Source organism: Canis aureus, chromosome 30 (assembly GCF_053574225.1).
Source record: "Canis aureus isolate CA01 chromosome 30, VMU_Caureus_v.1.0, whole genome shotgun sequence".
NCBI classification, from domain to species: domain Eukaryota; kingdom Metazoa; phylum Chordata; class Mammalia; order Carnivora; family Canidae; genus Canis; species Canis aureus.
Genome location: NC_135640.1, coordinates 26,238,839 through 26,258,344, shown reverse-complemented (window position 1 = coordinate 26,258,344; position 19,506 = coordinate 26,238,839). Strand labels below are relative to the sequence as shown.

Below are 19,506 nucleotides of genomic sequence, written 5' to 3'. Positions count from 1 at the left end.
CAGTCAAGACAGCAAGACAGGTTTGCCATGGGAAGGTACATGGCATATTTGGGAGACAAGGTCAGTCCAATTTAAATAAAAGCAGATGTCTTACATAAGAGAGTTACAGGAAAATCAGGTTGGGGCTAAAATGTGGAGGCTTTTAATGCCAGGCTGGCAAGTATGAGCATCAGCTGAGGGTGATGATCACTTTAGGACCTGCCATGTGCTGAGGATTTTTGGGAGAAACAATGAAGAGATTTTGTTATGATGTTACTGCTGTGAGGGCATAGGTGAACAGGGAATAACATAATTTATGCAGTATAATGAGAAAATGCCACATAAACTTATGCCAATATTCCAAACCCAGACACAGTTCTCTTGAGATAATATGGTCTTGTTATGTTCTAAATAAGTCCAGTTCTTTGGCTTGTGGCGTTATTAGCTAAGATAAGACACAGAGGGGCACAGGTTACAGTATTTTCTATAGGAAGATGAAGGCATTTAAAAGATAATTTTTTATAAAGATCTCTAAGCTAGGGAGTTTGTTTGCTTTTTTTTTTTTTTTTTAAGAAGCTAGCCCTAAAAGATAACAAGTTTTAATAATGTTTATGGCAAAAAGAGCAGTAACAGTGACCTTCTAAAACACACAATGTGGTCATTTTCAGTAACAGCTGTTAAGGCTAGAAAGGGAAGAGGATTTAATAGGAATCCATAGGAATCCATTCGTCCCATGTAAGACTCCTGAATGGACAGAAGTATAATTGAGGCAAGTCTTTCTGGGAAAGCAACATGTTACAGTATATCGGTTCCATGTCAGAGAGTTTTCTCTATTCCCAGCTAACTCTTCCCTGATGAAGACAACAGCAGTGCCATACCCAATTGCTGACTTCATAAAACTCTACTTAATAAGTAGCCTGCTCTCGTGCTGCAAATAATAATCAGAAGCGACTTGCAAAGATGAGATACTGAAAAGAGGCTTACAATCTAGTTTTCAATGTTAATGTTTCAGTATCTGAGAGAAAATGTGATTTACAACCATACTTAATAAGAAAATTGTTTCTTCATTACCAACATATTGCTACTAATACAATTCCTAATGTGCTTCATAACAAAAGCTCGATCATTCTGTAACCTGTTTAAATTTGAAAGAAATAGGTGGAGAGAAGGAAAGTATAGGTCATTTTGGCGTGGTCATAAAATTTTCAGCTGTATTATATTAGAATCAATGATGCTGAAGTAGAAGATGTCAGTTCTAACTTTGTTATCAATTCCAGAGGAAAAAGTGAACAATACAGTGCTATATCCATCTGGCTTTAGGATTTATTGGTTTTGGTACTTCAGAAAAACTTGGATATTGATCCAGTGGAATAAGCCAATACCAATTTGAGTAAAACAACAGTATATTAGATTCTTGCTCCTAATTCTCTGTGATTCAAAAAGGGGTAACACTTCATAATCCAAGATGTCAGGGCAATTTCTGATTCAATCATGGATTCTAAACTCTGATTAAACATTGGTATTATAATAAGTGACAATCTTTGATTTATTCTAGCCTGTTTTGTCCATCTAGAATTAATTTGTTTTTTTGCATGTGCACATTTATTCAGCAAATATTCTTTGTCCTCATTCTGGTCGCCAGGCACCCTGCTACCCTGGAAGGTGTAGTGGGGAGTTGGTTATGTTGTAAGATGGAGTTGCTAACCACTCTAGAGCAGTCACTTCTATCTTTTAATCCTTGTAATTGTGCCATGTGAGAGAAATTTTATTTCTCCATTTACAGCTAAGGCCTAGAGATTTTTTTTTTTTTAATTATCCATGGTCACGAAGGTGGGAGGTGGTAAAGCTAGCATTTAGATCCACATGGGCCAGTGTATTTCTACTTCATTAATGTCAATTTTTTTTCCTTTTCCTTTTATTTATAATACCTACTAGCTCAGTTAACTTGTGCCCCCTGTTAGATGTGTATCCCTTTGCTATAGTCATATATTCATTATATTATTTCACACTGAGCATTTCCTAAATTTCAGAATTGTTATTTAAATAATAATGATGATGATCAGGGGTCAGCAAACTATGATCATGGGCTGTATATGGCCAATCGCCTGTTTTCTAATATAAAAGTTTTATTAGGACACAGCCAATCCCATTTGTTTACATACCATCTGTAGCTGCTCTCATGCTACAGAGGCAGAGTGGAATAGTTGTAAGAGATACTATATGGCCTGCAAAGCTGGAAGTATTTACTAACTTGATCCTTATACAAAACCCCTGATATATGGGTCATGCGAGAACTATTAGAAGGGGCACCTGAGTGTCTCAGTTAAGCATCCAACTCGTGGTTGTGGTTTAGATCATGATCTCAGGGTCACGAGATCGAGCCCGGTGTTGGGCTCCACACACTCAGCAGGGAGCCTGTTTGAGATTCTCTCTCTCTCCCTCTCCCCCTGCCCACGTTTGTTCTCTCTCTCTCTCTCTCTCTCAAATAATCTTTTAAAAAATATATTAGAAAGTTTTTATGTTTCAGATACTACCATACCAAGGTAATTTCATTAAGGTAGTTTTATTTTGGTTAAGAGGCAGACTAATACAGGGTTCAAGGGAGAATTTTTAGTGATTTTATGGCCTTGTGCTAGTTAAGTAACCATGGTAAGTCTTATTTCATGTGTACAATATAGATGCTGATAGAATGATTCATGTTTGTTGAACAAATTATGTTATCTGATCCTTGTTAAGCATTTACAATAATGCCTGGCACATTGTGTTTGGTTTGTTTTAAAAGCACAGGTTGCCCAGAATCAAATCCCAGCTCTTGTCACCTAACCATCTAAATTTGTATCAGTCAAATAACCTTCAAGTCCCACTGCTTTCCCTCTGTAAAGTGGGGTTTAACAATACCTACCTTATTTTAATCATTTTGTAAAGATTCATGAAGTGTAATCTGTGAGAAACAGGTAACACATTTCCTGGTAGACCGTAAGTGTTCAATTAACCTAAACTTCTATAGTTTTCACAATTATAAGCATAATTCTGATTTTTCAGAGAACTAACATTTATTACTAATTAGAAATGCCAAAGGTAATCCAATAGATTGGGGTTTTGTAACTGTAAAAAGCATAAATATGTATCCATCTATGTTGGTATAAGAGAGGGGATATTTATAGACGTATATTAAGAATAACAACTTAAACTCGGTTTCTTGGTTAAAATATTTTTTATGAATATATATTGTATATTAAAATGCCTACAGTTAAAAAAAATAAAAAATAAAATGCCTACAGTTAAATTTTATGTCTAGCTGAAAATTAAACCCAGATACGATTAAATGCTACTGCATTTCAAGATAGTGTTTCATTTCTTGCGGGTATTTTGAACCTGCTGGAAGTTCATCTATTAAATGGACAGAGACACCGTGATGCAGGTAGCTCTTTAAGCATCGCATATGATGATGAAGTTAAAAAGTTTGGTCTAATGTTGCTTGCCTTGAGCTAGATAACTGAACTCCGCAGAATTAAATTATTTCTCTTCTCCCTCTGGGAGTCATTAATCTGGGAACAAGCACCACATGATTTACCGCTGTATGATCCACCAGCATCAACCAGACACTCTGAGATGCTGGGCACTGTCCCGGTGAGTGGGGACACAGGAGTAGGGATACGGTAGCCCACCCATGTTGCTTCTGGCCATTCCTGCACACTCCCTGCTGGGGAGAGACACAAGTCTCTTGGACCTGGCTGGTAAGGAACTTCTGGCCCCAAAGAGGAAGGAGACCGCTCAGCCTGGAGACAGAAGTTTTAACAAAGACCTTGATGAGAAGTTGACCTGGGATTGATTTTACAAGAAGCACTGAGATTTGCCAGTGTGTGGAATACCAAACAGAAAGAACTCAAGAACTGTCATCAGTAAATCAGAGTGGCTTGCACTGATCTCCAAGGTAGAGGATCCAGACCTTCGCCTGATGCTCCTAACTCCATTGTTACCTGCCTGTACTGGATGTGACACTTAAACAAGCTGTCCCGTAATTTACAAATAGGAGTCTTGCTTTTCATTCATCTTTAACTTTTTACAAAGTTTGGGGGAAAACTGAGCTTGACTTAGGAATGTGAAAATGTGCTCACAAACTCTTTGTTGGAGGCCTCAGAGCAGCATGCTGTCCAAAAATGAAAATAAATCTGTTTGTATTTGGGAACAAGGCAAAGGGAAGAAGAAGAAGCCTTTACCTCAGTGTTATGACTAAGGCCCAGTAAGATACACCCCTGTTCAGGATCAGAATGTAGCATCCTTCCTAATGATGTTGAGCAAACTCATCTTGGCACTGGGCATAGATGTGACAGGTGGTAGCCTGTTACTTTGTGTCCCTGGCATGACAGCCATTAATTTTGAGGTGTTTGGTATACACTTTGATAGAGACCTAGCGGGACACTGACAGCTTCTTTTTGTATAGCTGGATGGTCCCAGTTCAGAAAGTTTGCTTACCAAACTCCTTGTCAGGTAGTTTGCTTAGCATGTCAGAATGAGGAAGAGAGCCATATAAAAAACTGTGTGTGTATACATATATAATTTCCTATTTTTTCAGTAACAAATTTATTGAGATATAATTTGCATACCATAAAATATGGTTTAGGATATTCCTAAAGATCTTTGTACCCAGATAGGAAATTATGCTTTTGATCCTCATTTTGTTTGATATTTTACGTGACTAGTCATGCTCATGGCTTGTACTTTTCATGTTCCATTCCTACACTGTTTATATCAAGGCTCAATGTTAGAATGGACCTAATCAGCCAAAGGTGTTTTAATGCAATCTATTAAAAATAAAAAGAATTTCATTCCAATTCAAGTCCAGAAACCAGATTAAAAAAAAAAAAAAATGCTAGTCTTTCTCATGTTTTTCCCCGAATCAGTTGCTGTTCAAAAAATATACAAATGCCCCAGACACAACAATTGCATGTATCTACACAACATGGAGTTTGCAATAAAAAATATCAAACCTAATAAAAGAATCCCACAAGTGAGAGAACAATTCATTTAAACATCATGTCATTTTCAGAAACATGGCTTTTTAGCCAATCTATATGCTTCACTGAGTAGAGGCTCAGATTTCCACAAGCAGGTTATAGATTCATGGGTTTTAATGGAAATCTGTAGTTCCCTTTTAGAAAAAAATGCTTTCTGGAGATTTTAAGCAGGGTGAAATACAGCCTTAACCACCTCTTTTCACTTGGCTGTCAACCACTTTGCCCTTCTCAAAAGTCATCACCGGTTTCCAGCCACTTCAATGTCTGACCTGTTAGGGTTTTGTTAGAAGTGCAAGAGATCCAGGTGAGGTGAGGCTGACTGAATCTCACATCAAAGAGATGCTTAATAAAACCCTTCAGTCTTTGAGACAGCAAAAGCCCAAACTTTAGAAATTAAGAGACTCTGAGGGCACCTACTGGCTCAATCAGAAGAACATGTGACTCTTGATCTCAGGGTCATGATTTTGAGCCTCGTGTTGGGTGTAGAGATTATTAAAAAAGAAAATATAAGTAATATAAAGTAAACTTTTAAAAATAAATAAGTAAATAAAATTTAAGAGACCCTGGAGATGGTTAAAGGGGTTTAGAACCAAAGATTTGTTAAAGGTGCACTGTGTTTAGTTTATAATGGTAAGATGGTTTGAGTATTTAACTGAGAATAGGGTTGTCTCTCTTTTTTCTTAAATTTACCTATATTCTTCTTGGATATAATTTCTGAGACAGAATATGAACATATCACAGAATATGGACAGAAATTTTGTGTTCCCTGCATGTCTGTCTGAATTCCTAATGTTTCATGATAGAAAAATAGAAAGCCCTCCTTAGACAATCTCATCACTAAATCTGTTCTAGAATTTAATAATGGTGGTTACTCAAGATTTCTGAGATGTCAGCAACTGTTGCTTATTAGTCCCCAGTCTCAGGATTGGGCAAAACCACTAAAATGCAGCATGAATCCTTCTGGTGTTTCCTTGGACGACGGCAGGGTTTCTCAGTCCCGCCATGAACGGTATTTTGGACTGGACGGTTCTTTGTTGGAACTCTTCCATTCCTTTCAGAATATTTAGTAGTACCATCCCTCCCACCAGGTCCCAGGAACACCCCCCAGTTATGATAACAAAAAAGTGTCTCTTCTCATTGCTGGATGTCTCCTGGGTGGGAATGGGGGCAGCAACATCTCTCTGGTTGCTAACTACTGGACTGTGATACTGGGATCTCCAGTGATGTCCAGTTTTAAATATGTGAACAGGGAAACACCCCTGCAAGACTGTGCCTTATCATAATGTCAGCTGTAACACTTAATCCAGCACTTTGTACAATGTAGGTAGCCAGTGAACTTTTTTTTTTTCTTTTTTGCCTGAGATAAATAAACAAAACATATGCTAAAACAAAGATAATAAGTACTCATTTATCAGGTGAAAACAGATATCTGGTAAGGTATGAAATGTAGTACCTTAGAAGCAATCAGCACAATTTTTTTTTTAAATATTGCAAATGCATATTTGCCATATAGATAGAGATGGAGAAAAACTGCCTTCCTAGCTTTGTTTTGTATTTCAAAAGCAATTCACTCTCTCCTGGTACACTGTTTTAAAATAGCAAATGGTGGTTAGCGTCCATATAGCAATCAAGGACACATGTTCTCAGCTGGAGGCTGCCCATCCTTTCCTGCTGGGTACTGTGACAAGAGACCAGCTAAAATGGCAAGGTGAACATGCTCAGTCTCCCCCAGAAAAAAAATCATGAAACAGCAGGACTGCCCTCCCACCTGGATTCCCATCCAGGAAGCATCCTTTTGATGCAAGAAAAGGAACTCCATGTAATTCTTTTCTTTGTGGAGAGATGATACAAAGAAACTAAATTTCAAGCCTCCTTCATTGTTTCTTTGTTTTTCTAAGTAAAAATAACTTGATTTCTGGTATTCTGGCATATTATAAGAACATTATCACTTGAATTCAGATTTCTGAGAAATCTGAGTTTTCCTAGACATATATGTAAATAAAAAAACTATTATCTTGTTATTGGATTTAAGGCACCAGCATTGAAACACTGTCAAAGAAATGTGTATAGCTAACTTAAGTTTTTGAGATACAGCATATTTGAGTCTTAACAGCTCTACTAAAATATGTTGTATTCCTCTTTTCCTAAATATATGTGGGCTTCTTTTTATAAGCCAAAAATCTATGCTTCTTTTTACTAATCCCCTCTAGTCATTTTGGAAAGTGATTGAATCTTACATATCTGGTTTTGACATTTCAACTGCACATAAAAGATAGGGTTGATCACACTGCTTTCTCAAACACTAATGTCCATTTAAGCCACTGGAGCACTTGCTAAGCATAGATTCAGAGGTAGAGATCTGGAGTGGGTCTTGAGTCCCAGGTATGCTGGCTCTGCTAATTCATGGACTCTACTTTGAGGGGTAGTTTCTAGTAGCATTGCATACTCCTATCTTTTTTTTTTTTTTTAAGATTTTATTTATTTATTCATGAGAGACACACAGAGAGAGAGAGAGAGAGAGGCAGAGACACAGGCAGAGGGAGAAGCAGGCTCCATGCAGGGAGCCCAACATGGGACTCGATCCCAGGTCTCCAGGATCAGGCCCTGGGCCGAAGGCAGCGCTAAACCACTGAGCCACCCGGGCTGCCCAGCATACCCCTCATATCTTACAGATGTAGGAGATTAAGATAGGGAGTAAGAAACTGACAGGGAAAACCATCCTTACCTATGGTGGTGGTATTCCTAATATATTATCAAATGTCACCAAGTGTGAAAGAACCCTGTCTTCCCACTGAGCAATTTTGTAAAAATCCAGCTCTCAATACCAAGCAAATTAGAAAACTTACTAATCTTCCTACATATATAAGTATTACTAGCTTCATTTGTGCCCTTGAAATTCCTCTCATTGGTGCAGTGTAGACAAGTCCAGCTAGCCTGTAAAGATTATTAAAGTACACAGGAATTTTGTGAGCCACAACCACTGATAGCTTGACATACCAATGGTGGGAGTATTTACACCATGGAAGTCACTGAACATAATAAATCACACTTTTTCCCCCCCTGGAGATAATCCATTTCCCAGCATACCCTGCCTCTCAGTCACTAAGAAAAATCACTTCACATTATTTCCAGCAGAGGACTTGACCTCTTATCTTATTCAGTTTGGAGCTTCTTATGATCCGGTGCTGCTCTTCAGACTAACCACACAGCTTCGTGAAAAACAAGTTTATTCCCATAACAGGAAACAAAGGAAAAGGCGTAGTAGTGCCCTTTTAAAGTGAATGCTGGCCAGCACCGCCACCTAGAAAGGACCGATGTGTCTAAATACTTACAAGTGAATCTCCTTCAGGTGGCATTTTATAAATACTCTTTCATCATGGGGAGATGTGAGAATTGGGTCAGGTATAATTGGAGTGACAGATGTATCGGATAGCCTCAGAGAATCAACACAATTCAGTAACAGGTTCGCCAGCTACAGATATCTTGTAGAGACTTCCGCAACACCCTTCTTTTCTTGCTGCGTCAGTGATTTCATGACTACACACAGCTGTTCCCATAACTTGTTTATACAGTCCAACCCACATTTAGGGCTTAAGTGAGATTTGTTATCCAGTTTTTACATGCCTTTATTTAATAAAATATAAATGCTAGGTAATATGTAGTCATTTATTGCCCTGATCAGAATTATTTTTCTGTTGCACAGTTTTTCTGATGACTACTTACTAATATTTGCAAGCATATTATACAAACCTTTTAATTAAAAGTACATAATATCTATTGTTGCAAAAAATACACTCTTAAAAAATCGTTTTTCTAGTATGTTGCCTTTAAAAAATTTTTCTTCTGAATTAAACACAAAGTCTACTTTATTCTTCAACAGAATATGAGATGTGTTCTAATAACTTAGGCTGAGAAAGTTTACCCTATAGTAGTATTTAGAATTGCAGAAATAATTAGAGTGAAAGAAGTTATTATAAACTGTATTGAAGCTGGCCATATTCATTATTAACAGATTGATTAGGCAAATCAGTCAACTCCTATTGGAAATATTTAAAGATAAGCATATTTAGTAGCTTTTAATATTTCTGTCATTGTTTTTATTTTACTGTTAATGTTAAGTGATTTATTACACAGACTATTTATCTTCTTATATTTGCCCTTTGTACCGTACTTTGAAATTTCAAGATATGGAGGAGGCTGAGTAAGTAGTTCAGTTGCTTAAGTGCCCAACTCTTGATCTCGGCTCAGGTCTTGATATCAGGGTTGTGAGTTGAAGCCCTGTGTTGGGCTCTGTGCTGGGTGTAGAGACTACTTAAAAAAAAATTTCAAGATATGTAATTTTTAACTCAAAGAAAATAGATATATTTGTACTACGTATGAACTTTAATTCTGCATATATTCTTATAGCATATGGAGAAATTCTCCATATTTTTTATTTCTTTTGCAATATCAGAATATTGATACAGCTTTCTATAAAAAAATTCCTAGCTTTCTATTAAAAAAACCCTTCTAGGATTATTCAAGTGATTGCTTTCTCAAAATTTATAAATTTAAACCTTATACATTCCATAAAATGCTGGTTTTATTTTACACATATTCTTGTAGTCAGAATAATTGAAATTTAGTTATTAAAAATAAATAATGAAAATTGGCTTTACATTATTCTAAAATTATTCTTTAGTTAGTGCTTTATTTAAAACTTATTATTTGTTATCTATTAATTTTGCTTTGTATTTTTTTTAAACTTTTTACATTATTTATTAATTTTTTTAAAATAGACTCCATGCCCAATGTGGCACTCGAACCCCCAACCCCGAGATCAAGAGTTGCATGCTCTACCAACCGAGCTAGCCAGGCACCCTATTAATCTTACTTTTTAAGAAGGCATTATAATTACTGTACATTTGAAAATGGTGATTTCCCCCTCATCCTAGCTGTCATGTAACAACTCTTCTTCATGCTGATATTTTTTTAAAGTATAACATTTTCTAATTTTGGTTGTCCACAATAAAGTTTACTTTAATTTGACATCTATTTTTAGAATTAATGTTTTGTGGTTAAGCGTTGTGTTTTTTGGACAGTGAACTGCCTAATCATTTCATACATTGTAGGGAGCTCCAGCTTTGCTCCTATAGAGTGTATTTATATAATATTGATTTTTAGAAAATGGAATTTAGTGCTGAAACCAACTCAGATCTTGGTAAGGCCTACCTTACAAAGATCTAAAACGCATAGAGATGCTTAAAGCACATAAACTCATATGCTTTGTGTACACTAGCATTTTGGTTTGAGTGGTCTCTCGGCTTGAAGGGTGGATAAAGTTCTTGTAAAAGAAGAGAGTAAGCCTTCCCTGCCCGCAGAATTCAGCTGGATGTATAGTAAAATACCTATTTGTGATCTTCAAAGTTTAAGAATTAAATAGGAATAAACAAAGATCACCATTCCTTTAGATGCCCATGCAAATCTGTGCCAGTATTTCTGTCTGACTTTAAACATCCTCAGATCCCTGTTTCTATTTATTCTGGGCAACTTTCCTTCATTATGATATGTAAGCCTGAATAGAAACCAAGGTGGATTGGAATTTGAATGACTTTAGAATGTGAGTCTTTTTACTTAGCATTTTACATGTTGAGAAGAAAATGAAGGTGCAGAAACGAAAACTGCACTTCTAATTTTCTGGTGAATTCTGTTCTAGAGGTCACAGTCCTAGAAGGCCTAAATGCTCTGCATATGGTAAATGATACTGTAAATAATTTTCCACTGTGTCCCCTCTGAAATGAGCTTTACTACTCTAGGAAGTTAATGATCTAGTCCTAGCCAGCAGGCAAGTGATGGGAAATGGTACCTCGATGGTAGAATGGTGGTGCTGAAAATTGGAGGGATTAACGAGCTACCTTCTCTCTCCTGCCATGCTTGTTCTGGTTCAGGGAGCTGGAATGAATTCTCCATGTCAGCAGATCAGAACCAGCCAGACAAAGCTTGTCTTTGAGAGGTCTCAAAGTGACAGAGACCCATTCATACCCCTATTCTTCTAGGCTCACGTATGGGTACCCCCCCATACATAATTTACTGGACATTAGATTATCACACACTCTTATACCAACTCTGACCACATTATCACATGTTATATGTGAGTACTGTGGGATTGATGGTGGCTACGCCTCACCATGTCCATGTACGCCAATGTCATGCAACTATTTGGGGCCATTTAATGGACGTCAGGAATACAGCAGCCCTGATGATGTCAGGAGAGCCACCAAAACACTCCCCAAAGGTTGTGTCACTCTCTTCTTTGCCTTTTTTTTTTCAGATTCATGGGTCAATCTGAAAGACTCTTACAACTAGAGACCCTAGCAAGGATTGTGAGCCCATCGGGTAGTTCATTCCATTCATTTAGTTGACATATAAATGGATTTTTAGTCCTGAATGCTTTTTTTAGTTGATTGGGACTCTACAAATCAGGTGTAACCAAGGGGTTTCATAGCCATTTTGAACGAGGCCAGAAGAAAAATTAAATGAATGCTATAAAATAAAAAATGTTTCACTTATGGTATAGAAAAACAATAATATATTAAAATGCCATATGAGTTCTAGACTGGGAGGTTTTGCCTTTATCAGAAGAAATGACTAGGTGACACACAAAGGCAGATGTCTTTCATGGATCATGTCCTTTGATCATCATTCTTTTCTCCCATTACTGCACTTTCACCCACCCAGAATTCTAGCACTTTTATTTAGTGCACAGGAGATATAAAGACAAGTTTCCTTCCCCTGCACAGCTGTGTTGTATACCGTTCGGTCTGCGGCAGACAAGTACAAGAAGACGTGTATTTGTTACTCTACAAGGTACAAAATGTGAGGATTGTTGTGAGTTATTGAGGCACAATGGGTTTTGTTGCCTATGGTCCCGTGACTTCGGGTCATGCCATGGGGTGAAGGCATCCTGTGCCTTTCTTTCAACCCCAGGGCCAGCTTCAACCACAGTGTAGGTACAGAAGACACCGTTGCTTGGCAGTCTTGTTGGAATTAGTGCAGCCTGAGGAAGGAATTATTGATGGATATTCTCACATCTCAGAAACAAGAAAGAGCATGTCACATAAACATGTACAGATTGGTGAGAGAAGTACAAAGGAGAGAACCTGTAGGTGTTTCTTACAACAGAGAGAGAGACTAATTAAGGTCCCGGAGTGGAGACAGCTGATGGCTGTGGTTTGCAGGGAGCCCACATCTGGAGCATGTGACTTTTAGCTCGAGAGCCCACGAGCTGCGTTGTCAGTAACTCAGAGGTGATCAGACTCTCCCCCACTCCCAAAACTGTTTGACCCTTTATAAGTATAAATACCGGTCCTTTAGTTTGCGGGGATAAATCAAACCATCAAGTGGATGGGAAGCCTGCGTGACCGGGTTGGCAGATTCTCATCGTATAGGAGAGCTCTATGCAGAAGGCAAACTAAAAACACGTCATGGCTTGGCAAGGATGGACTTTGAAAGCAGCAGTACCAAAGGAGAAGACTTGAGAGATGGGTGACATTGAGCCTGATGCTCCTGGCGCCAGGTATTTTCATCTGAAAACCATCTAAAGAGCCAGAATCACCTTGGATATCCATTACACAGGCTTTTCTCTTGCACAGTATTTGACATCTACCTTTTGAGCTCCTTGCTGACTGTCCTTCCCTATTCTGTTGACATCAGCATGATGGTGGTTGCTTCTGGTTTTGCCACCACCTCTTTGTCTCAGTTGGAAAGGGCAATAAGTGGTGTGTTTGGGGAAGTTAAGCAGCAGTTCTCATTTACGTAGACAGTGTGTGGATCTTTGTCTTTGAGTGAATGACTAAAGGACTGAATAGAGGAATATTGTTGAATATTCCTAATTTGGAAACTCTGAGTTTTGCGTGACATTTCTCTTTTAGAAGGATGCTTTCCCTTGGTATGATAGTAAAACTAATAATAATAAGCAAGACGTCTATCTGTGTGTGCTAAGGCATCAGCGAGCTCTTTCTAAGCCTAGCTAGGGCAAGACACAAACTCAGAGGGAGAATTGTCTTACATATAACAAAAAGGGAATATACATGGGAGGAAGAGTTCCTGTTCTAATCACCGTGACTTTACAAATGGAAACAGTTTGGTCATTACACTTGGATCAATCAGGGATTATGGCACTGATCTTGGGGAGGGTGACAAAGCATGTTGACAGGTAAGATGTGCTTTGCTGTAAAATGGTAGGTACATGATATGAACAAATTCGAGTTTGGTTGACTCTGTTTTATTGTTTGTGCCTTATTCCCCGCAGGACAGATTAATGAAAAATCAAAAATCGTATTTAACCAGAGTTAACATAATCTGCTGTAAGTCCCATTTGCAGGTGTTCCATATGCTTTTCGAATAGGGTCAGTGGACAGGCTGGCCCTCTGAAAACCAGATCCCCTTCAGAATAGGTGTAATTATTTTACACTCCGAGGCAAGGCTGTCCTTCGTGAAGGACAACAATCAGATGTTTGTGAGAGGAGACGATTTTTGCACCATAAGCAGGCATAACCCTTTTACCTCTGCAAGCCCACCTGAGCCTCTCCTAGAAGAGAAGTTTATTCCTCGTAGCGAAGGAGTGTTTCGGTGTGCAGACACTTCGGGGCACTTAGGATTCACCTAAAAGCAGCTAAGAGATCTGTTCCCCTCGAGCCCGAGTCCCCTTCCGACTACGGAGCTACGCTCCTTGAACCAGACGAGAATGCACTGCTCTGTTTCAGAGGGAACTCCAGAGTCCCGGGAGGCGATTAAAATGTTTGGCCGACTCTGCCTCCGGAGGGGCGGGGGGGGCCCAGCCCAGGTCCCCACCCCGGGGAGGCCTAGCGCCTAAGACAGACAGGTGCGTGCGTGAACAGCGAGCCGGTGACCTTCTCATGCTAAATGTGGTTCCCCACGTCTCCTCTGATTAGAGGTGTGCTCTGAACAAGCCGAGACGGGGCCATGCCGAGCAATGATCTCCCGCTGGTACTTTGATGTGACCGAAGGCAAGTGCGCCCCGTTCTTTTACGGCGGATGTGGCGGCAACCGAAACAACTTTGACACAGAGGAGTACTGCATGGCCGTGTGTGGCAGCGTCAGTAAGTGGACCTTCCTCGGGCCTGGCCGCCTTTCATCTCTCGCCACTGATCTGCCCTCTGTCGCAGACTGGCCTCCCCGGTCCCCGGGAACGGGTCTGTTGCTACACTAACCGCGTCTCTGTGCGCTCCTCTAACTGCCCGGCGTCTCCTCCCGTCTGTTCGGCCCCCGAGCGCCCGTCTCCGTCTGCCTCCACTAGAGCATGGCCCTGGATGTGTCCTTTCCCTCGCTGTCCCGGAGGGACTTCTTCCGAGTGCCTCCCTGTCAGCCAGGCTGGAGTCACCGTCTTGTCCTTCTCACGTGTTTCTGCACATGTGTACCTCCGTGTGTGTCCGTGCACCTGTGTGTCCGGGTCTGTGCATGAGCGGTGCGTGTGCAAGCGAGGCTTACCCCCCGCTGGAAGCCTGCCTGGTGCCGCCTCGCTTTGTCATCGTGGGGGTCTTTGAGTGATTTTTGTGACACGCGACTTTTATGGTGGCAGCAGAGAATGGGATTGAATTGAGCGTGTGCCCTTCAGATGCCCGAGGACAGAAAGGCCCCAGGGCCCCCCACTTGCAGTATCCATTTGTCAGTGTCTTCCCTTGGAAACCGAAGAAAACTCTTCACTTAGCACTAGAAACCTTGAATGGCCAGAGACCCGGGGACTGAAATTTTTCAAAGCCTTCTCTCCCCAAACTTTCAGCTTTTCCTAAGTCCGGGGCATAAATGCATGAAGTGACAGTGACTTAAATGTGAGATGAAACTTCTTCCCACAGAGGTAGTACTTAGGAGGTAACGGACCGGACATATGGGACTTCTTTCTGTTCTTCTTAGCAGCCTTCCATGTTCCTGGAAGTCCCAATTTTATTTATTGACTCTTGTTCATCAGTAGGAGATTTGAACCTACTGAAGAAATTAATGACTCAGCTCGAGAAATTAAAGATTAAGCTCAGGAGCTGTGCATTTCTTCTTTGAGAGACTCCTGCCTTTTCTCCCTTGTTTTCATGAGGGTGACAACTACCATTTCCTGCCTGGGATTCCTAGGGATTATATAAAATTTTCCGCTGTGATCATAGGCTTACGCTAAACAACAAAAGGACCTGCCCCATGAAGACCTTCTATTGTGAAGGCCAGTATCTAAGTGGAATCAAATGGAACAGTTCCTATTGGTCTCCTGTGTAAGGGATGACTCCATTTCTATCATGTGTGAGAACAGGTGTAGGAACTGGTAACCCCAAGGGCTTCTTCTCTGGCTGCCATTGGAAGATTGTAGCTTCTAGCTCAAAAGACTCCTTTCTTCGGTTTCAAACAAAGAAGTTAATTAGGTCAGGTAATGTGGAACACAATAGGGGATTCTGTTGCCTGGAGCCTCTTGAACAAAGGACTTTTGTTACCGAGATTCTAACTGGCTTAGCTGCTGAGGAGGTTTCTTGGCAGATTTCCAACTTTTTTCTCCATTTCCCTAAGGTGGATTTACTCTTTGGAATATAAATGGTGTGTGTGTATGCATGCACATGTAATAAGAGAGAGGGTTTTTTTTTTTTTTTAATTACCAGCACTGAGGAATTTGCCTTGAGTTAGAAATTATCCCCCCCCGCCCCCCAAAACACTACCACAGCCCATACGCACACCCTCTCCATTTCATCAGTCTGATTTGACTCAGACTGGGAGTGAGCTGTGGGCACCACCACCACAGGTGAGTCGGAGCCTCTGGAGGTGCCCTGGACGGCACACCTTTTGCCAAGAGCTTTGCAAAAGGTAGAGACTCCCAACAAAGGTGTCATGGGTCAGCCAGGCAGTCCATATTCGTTTCAGGGGAGGCAGGTTATAGGATAATTACCAAGAAAGCAAACATGACAAGCTAAATGTCGGTCAGGAGGGTGGACAGTAAAGCAACAAATGGCCGGAGCTGCAAGCTGGAGGTGCCCTGTGAATGGGTGAACGGAGTGGATCCCTGGGAGTTGGTGATGCTTGGCGCTAAGGAGAGAGAATGGCAGCTGGAAATGCTCAACAGGTTACTTGGAAGTGCTATTGGAAACAAAATACACCCAACACGCTAAGGTATCCCTGCAGAAATAGATCTCCTGTGTTGATGTTTACTTTGGTCCCCTGCTAGGGCCCAGCCTCACTGTATTTGTTTAGTTATGTTTTTAATCCAATGTTTCTGTTTTTGTTTTTGTTTTTCCCTTTGGTCAATGGAATCATGTAAGTTGCAACCATCATTCCCATGTTTCTATTTTTATTTTTAGTTATGTTCTCTTATTTTCTCCATAGTGTCCCAAAGTTTACTCAAGACAACCCAGGAACCTCTTCCCCAAGATGCTGTCAAACGTATGTTGTCATTCACGGGAGGGGGTTGGGGGGTGGAGGAAGTAGTCCAGTGCATGGCTGGATTATAACTCCAGCATCATCTTTGCATGGTTTTGTGTTTCTCGAACACCTGTCTTTCCATAAAATGTTTATTTCTGTTGCTTTGCTTTGTAATTATGTCCAATCCTGCCACACAACTTCAGACACTGGGCAAAGAGCATTGACTCAACTTCTGTTTCTGATCAGTTTTTTCCTGAAATTCAGTATGGTTCTATTATGTATAGTATATATGATTGTGTTTTATTTGGCATCACCGTTTTATTTCCTAAAGCTGTCAAGATTTAACAGTTTAACAAGAGGCCACATACATAAAAATGACTCGTTTCCCAGAAAAATAGATAATATGCATGCATTGTACTAACTCCATGGATTAATGTGTTTGCACAGGCTTCAGCTATGTGTTGTAAGGCACATGTTAAGCCTTAGGAAGTGAAAGACCACCTCTAGATTTCCTAACCACCTCTTCTTCCTCTCCCTGAATGTTCTGCTGGGACAGAAATGTCTGACTTTAGGCTTTATCATAAGGTTGTAGAAAAAAGATTCATCTAAAGAAATCTTGCATCAACCAATCTTAGAGTGTCTGGGTTTTGAGATGATTCCACTTGGCATATCAGTCTCGCTTGGTTTTCAGATGTAATGTTAAACACACAGTACTATTTTAAAATGCGGATTATATCCAAGAATAGATTTCTGCATCGTTAAGTTAGGGATGATATACACACACTATTGAGGCTGATGGTTGTTGGAAAAAGAGATAACAATTTCAGTTGTAGCTCAGTTATAATGAAATTAGCATATATGTACATTATCCTGAAAAAAACCTGGTCTCCAAATTGGTTTCTTTAAAAAATAAAAATAAGAAGTATGTGGCACCTGGGTGGCTTAGTCAGTTAAGCATTTGATTCTAGATTTTGGCTCAGGTCATGATCTATCTCATGGGTCATGGGATCAAGCCTCTCGTGGGGCTCCACGCTCAGCAAAGAGTCTGCTTCTCTCCTTCTCCTTCTATCTCTGCCCGTCTACGTGCATCCATTCTCTCTCTAAAATAAATAAATCTTAAAAAAAATAAATAGGATAAGTAATAGAGAATTATGTAATTTACAAACAATTTCTCCATCAACCATAAAGTTTTTTCTTTTTTATAGTCACCATAAGATTCTAATTCATTCACTTTATATCCAACTTTTGAAGGATGTGGGGGTTTCACTACTACAGTCAACATATTTTCTCTGATTGTGACAGCATTTTTTTTCCAACATCGAAAGCATGACAAGTGAGTAGACACAGAGGATTAGAGAAAACTGGGTATTACACTGTAGGATTAATAATATATTGATCTTTGTGGCAGGTTGCAATTTACCAGGCATTTTCTCGGATCACTTATTTTTCTCAGAAGCACTTTGTGGGCATTTTCTTCATGTCCTTTATACATAGGATAAAATGAGGCCATGAGAGCCATCAAACGTGGCAGGACCAGCTTTAAAACATAAAAAATCTTGTGGCTTTACACTGTACTCCATATGGCCAAGGATTTGGTTCTGTTTCTTAGGTTAGAAAAATTACATTTGAAAAAAAAATTACATTTGAAGTTCACAGCACGTTTTAGGAATACAGAAAATAACAGAGGGTTCACAGCACGTTTTAGGAATACAGAAAATAACAGAGGAAGAATATGAAAAACTTTTTTCTAAATGCCTCAATAAATGAAATATCTTTCCCCTATTTGTAAAAAAATTCATTTTATTAGTTAGCAGAAATGAATGTTATTTGATGAACTTATTTTCATGTGGGGTGCCTGGGTGGCTCAGTTGGTTAAGTGTCCGACTCAATTTCGACTCAGGTGATGATCTCAGTGTTGTGAGATCGAGCCCCACATCGGGTTCTGTGCTCCCTCTCCCTCTGTGCTTGCCCCCGCTCCTACGTGGGCTCTCTCTCTCAAATAAATAAAATCTTTAAGAAATATATTTTTTAAAGCTGTTTTTATTTTCATGAAGTTCTTAAGTCCTCAGCTTTTTCAAACAGACCTTGAAAATCTCTCATAATTTTCTCTTTCCCAGTAATATCATCCAACTACTTGTAGTGTATTTGGGATCGTGACACCTTTCCATTCTAGGAGGGTGAAATGATTTTGGCAGCTCTATTTTCTTGTCTACCTACAGAGACTATTCATCACAGCAAGTGTAGGGTTCTGCAGTACTGGTACAAACAGACTAGAGAAAGCATATAATTTCTAGTTATTTATAGCCTGTGCAGTGATGCTCTCTTATTTATAGCAGAGTAACACATATGAATTAAAAGAAGTCACGGTCATCTGGAGGTTAAATGCAGATAGCAGGATGTAGTCAGAAATGAACCCAAGGAGAAGGTGAACAAGACCATATGATTTGGTAAGCTGGGCTTGCACTTGGCTCCTTCACCAACCTAGGGCTTCATTGGAGGGTCCCTCTTCACCAGAGTGATCGGTTTTATGGGTTTCTCAGTTTGAGTTACATCTAGTCAAATAATAAATATGAAATGAAAAGGCTCCTCAGTTAAACTATGTAACATTGCACATGTGGAGAAAATCTCTGATGGTCTACATTATAAATACAGTAATTTTCCCATCAAAATGTATTATAATCATGTATTTCTAGATTTTAAATCTTTGTCATAAAAACCAATTTTGAGTATTGCAGTGTTAAGGAACACTGATTTTTTGTTTATATTTAGTTGTAGATAAGCATCTAAACCGTGGATAAAGAGGATAGAGATAAGAGGCTCTGGAGCTTTCATTTTACTCATAAACTTGTGGATTTGAATCCTTTATAAAATCTCTTTGCTGTTTGAGATAAAGTATCTGATGGGACCCGAATTGTTTCTGACATTAATTTTGTATTGTCCATTTGGATTTGTGAATAGTAAGATTAGTACATAAATATTTATTGCTTAGTTTATATTTCAAATATGAGAGAATGACTGTGTTTTTATCTAGCGTCTTCCTGTCAGATTGCATCTCAAAAGGCAAACAGACTGAGTCTTCATGGCATTTAATGTCACAAAGAGCCATCGTGCCAGGAGTTAG

At 39.5% G+C, this 19,506-nt stretch overlaps 1 protein-coding gene across 7 annotated transcripts in view; it reads left to right on the top strand.

Moving 5' to 3' along the window:
• The window catches only part of APP (amyloid beta precursor protein), a 262,507-nt gene that overhangs the window by 145,786 nt on the left and 97,215 nt on the right, over nucleotides 1-19,506 (top strand). For 2 of the 7 annotated variants that reach the window (XM_077878890.1, XM_077878889.1), the window contains exons 7-8: nucleotides 13,931-14,098; nucleotides 16,350-16,406. The exons of 2 other annotated variants lie outside the window; for them this stretch is intronic. In XM_077878890.1, the coding sequence (XP_077735016.1) occupies nucleotides 13,931-14,098; nucleotides 16,350-16,406 (225 nt within the window). The remainder of the gene's footprint in view (nucleotides 1-13,930; nucleotides 14,099-16,349; nucleotides 16,407-19,506) is intronic. 3 more of the 7 variants (XM_077878893.1, XM_077878892.1, XM_077878894.1) reach the window with 2 other exon arrangements.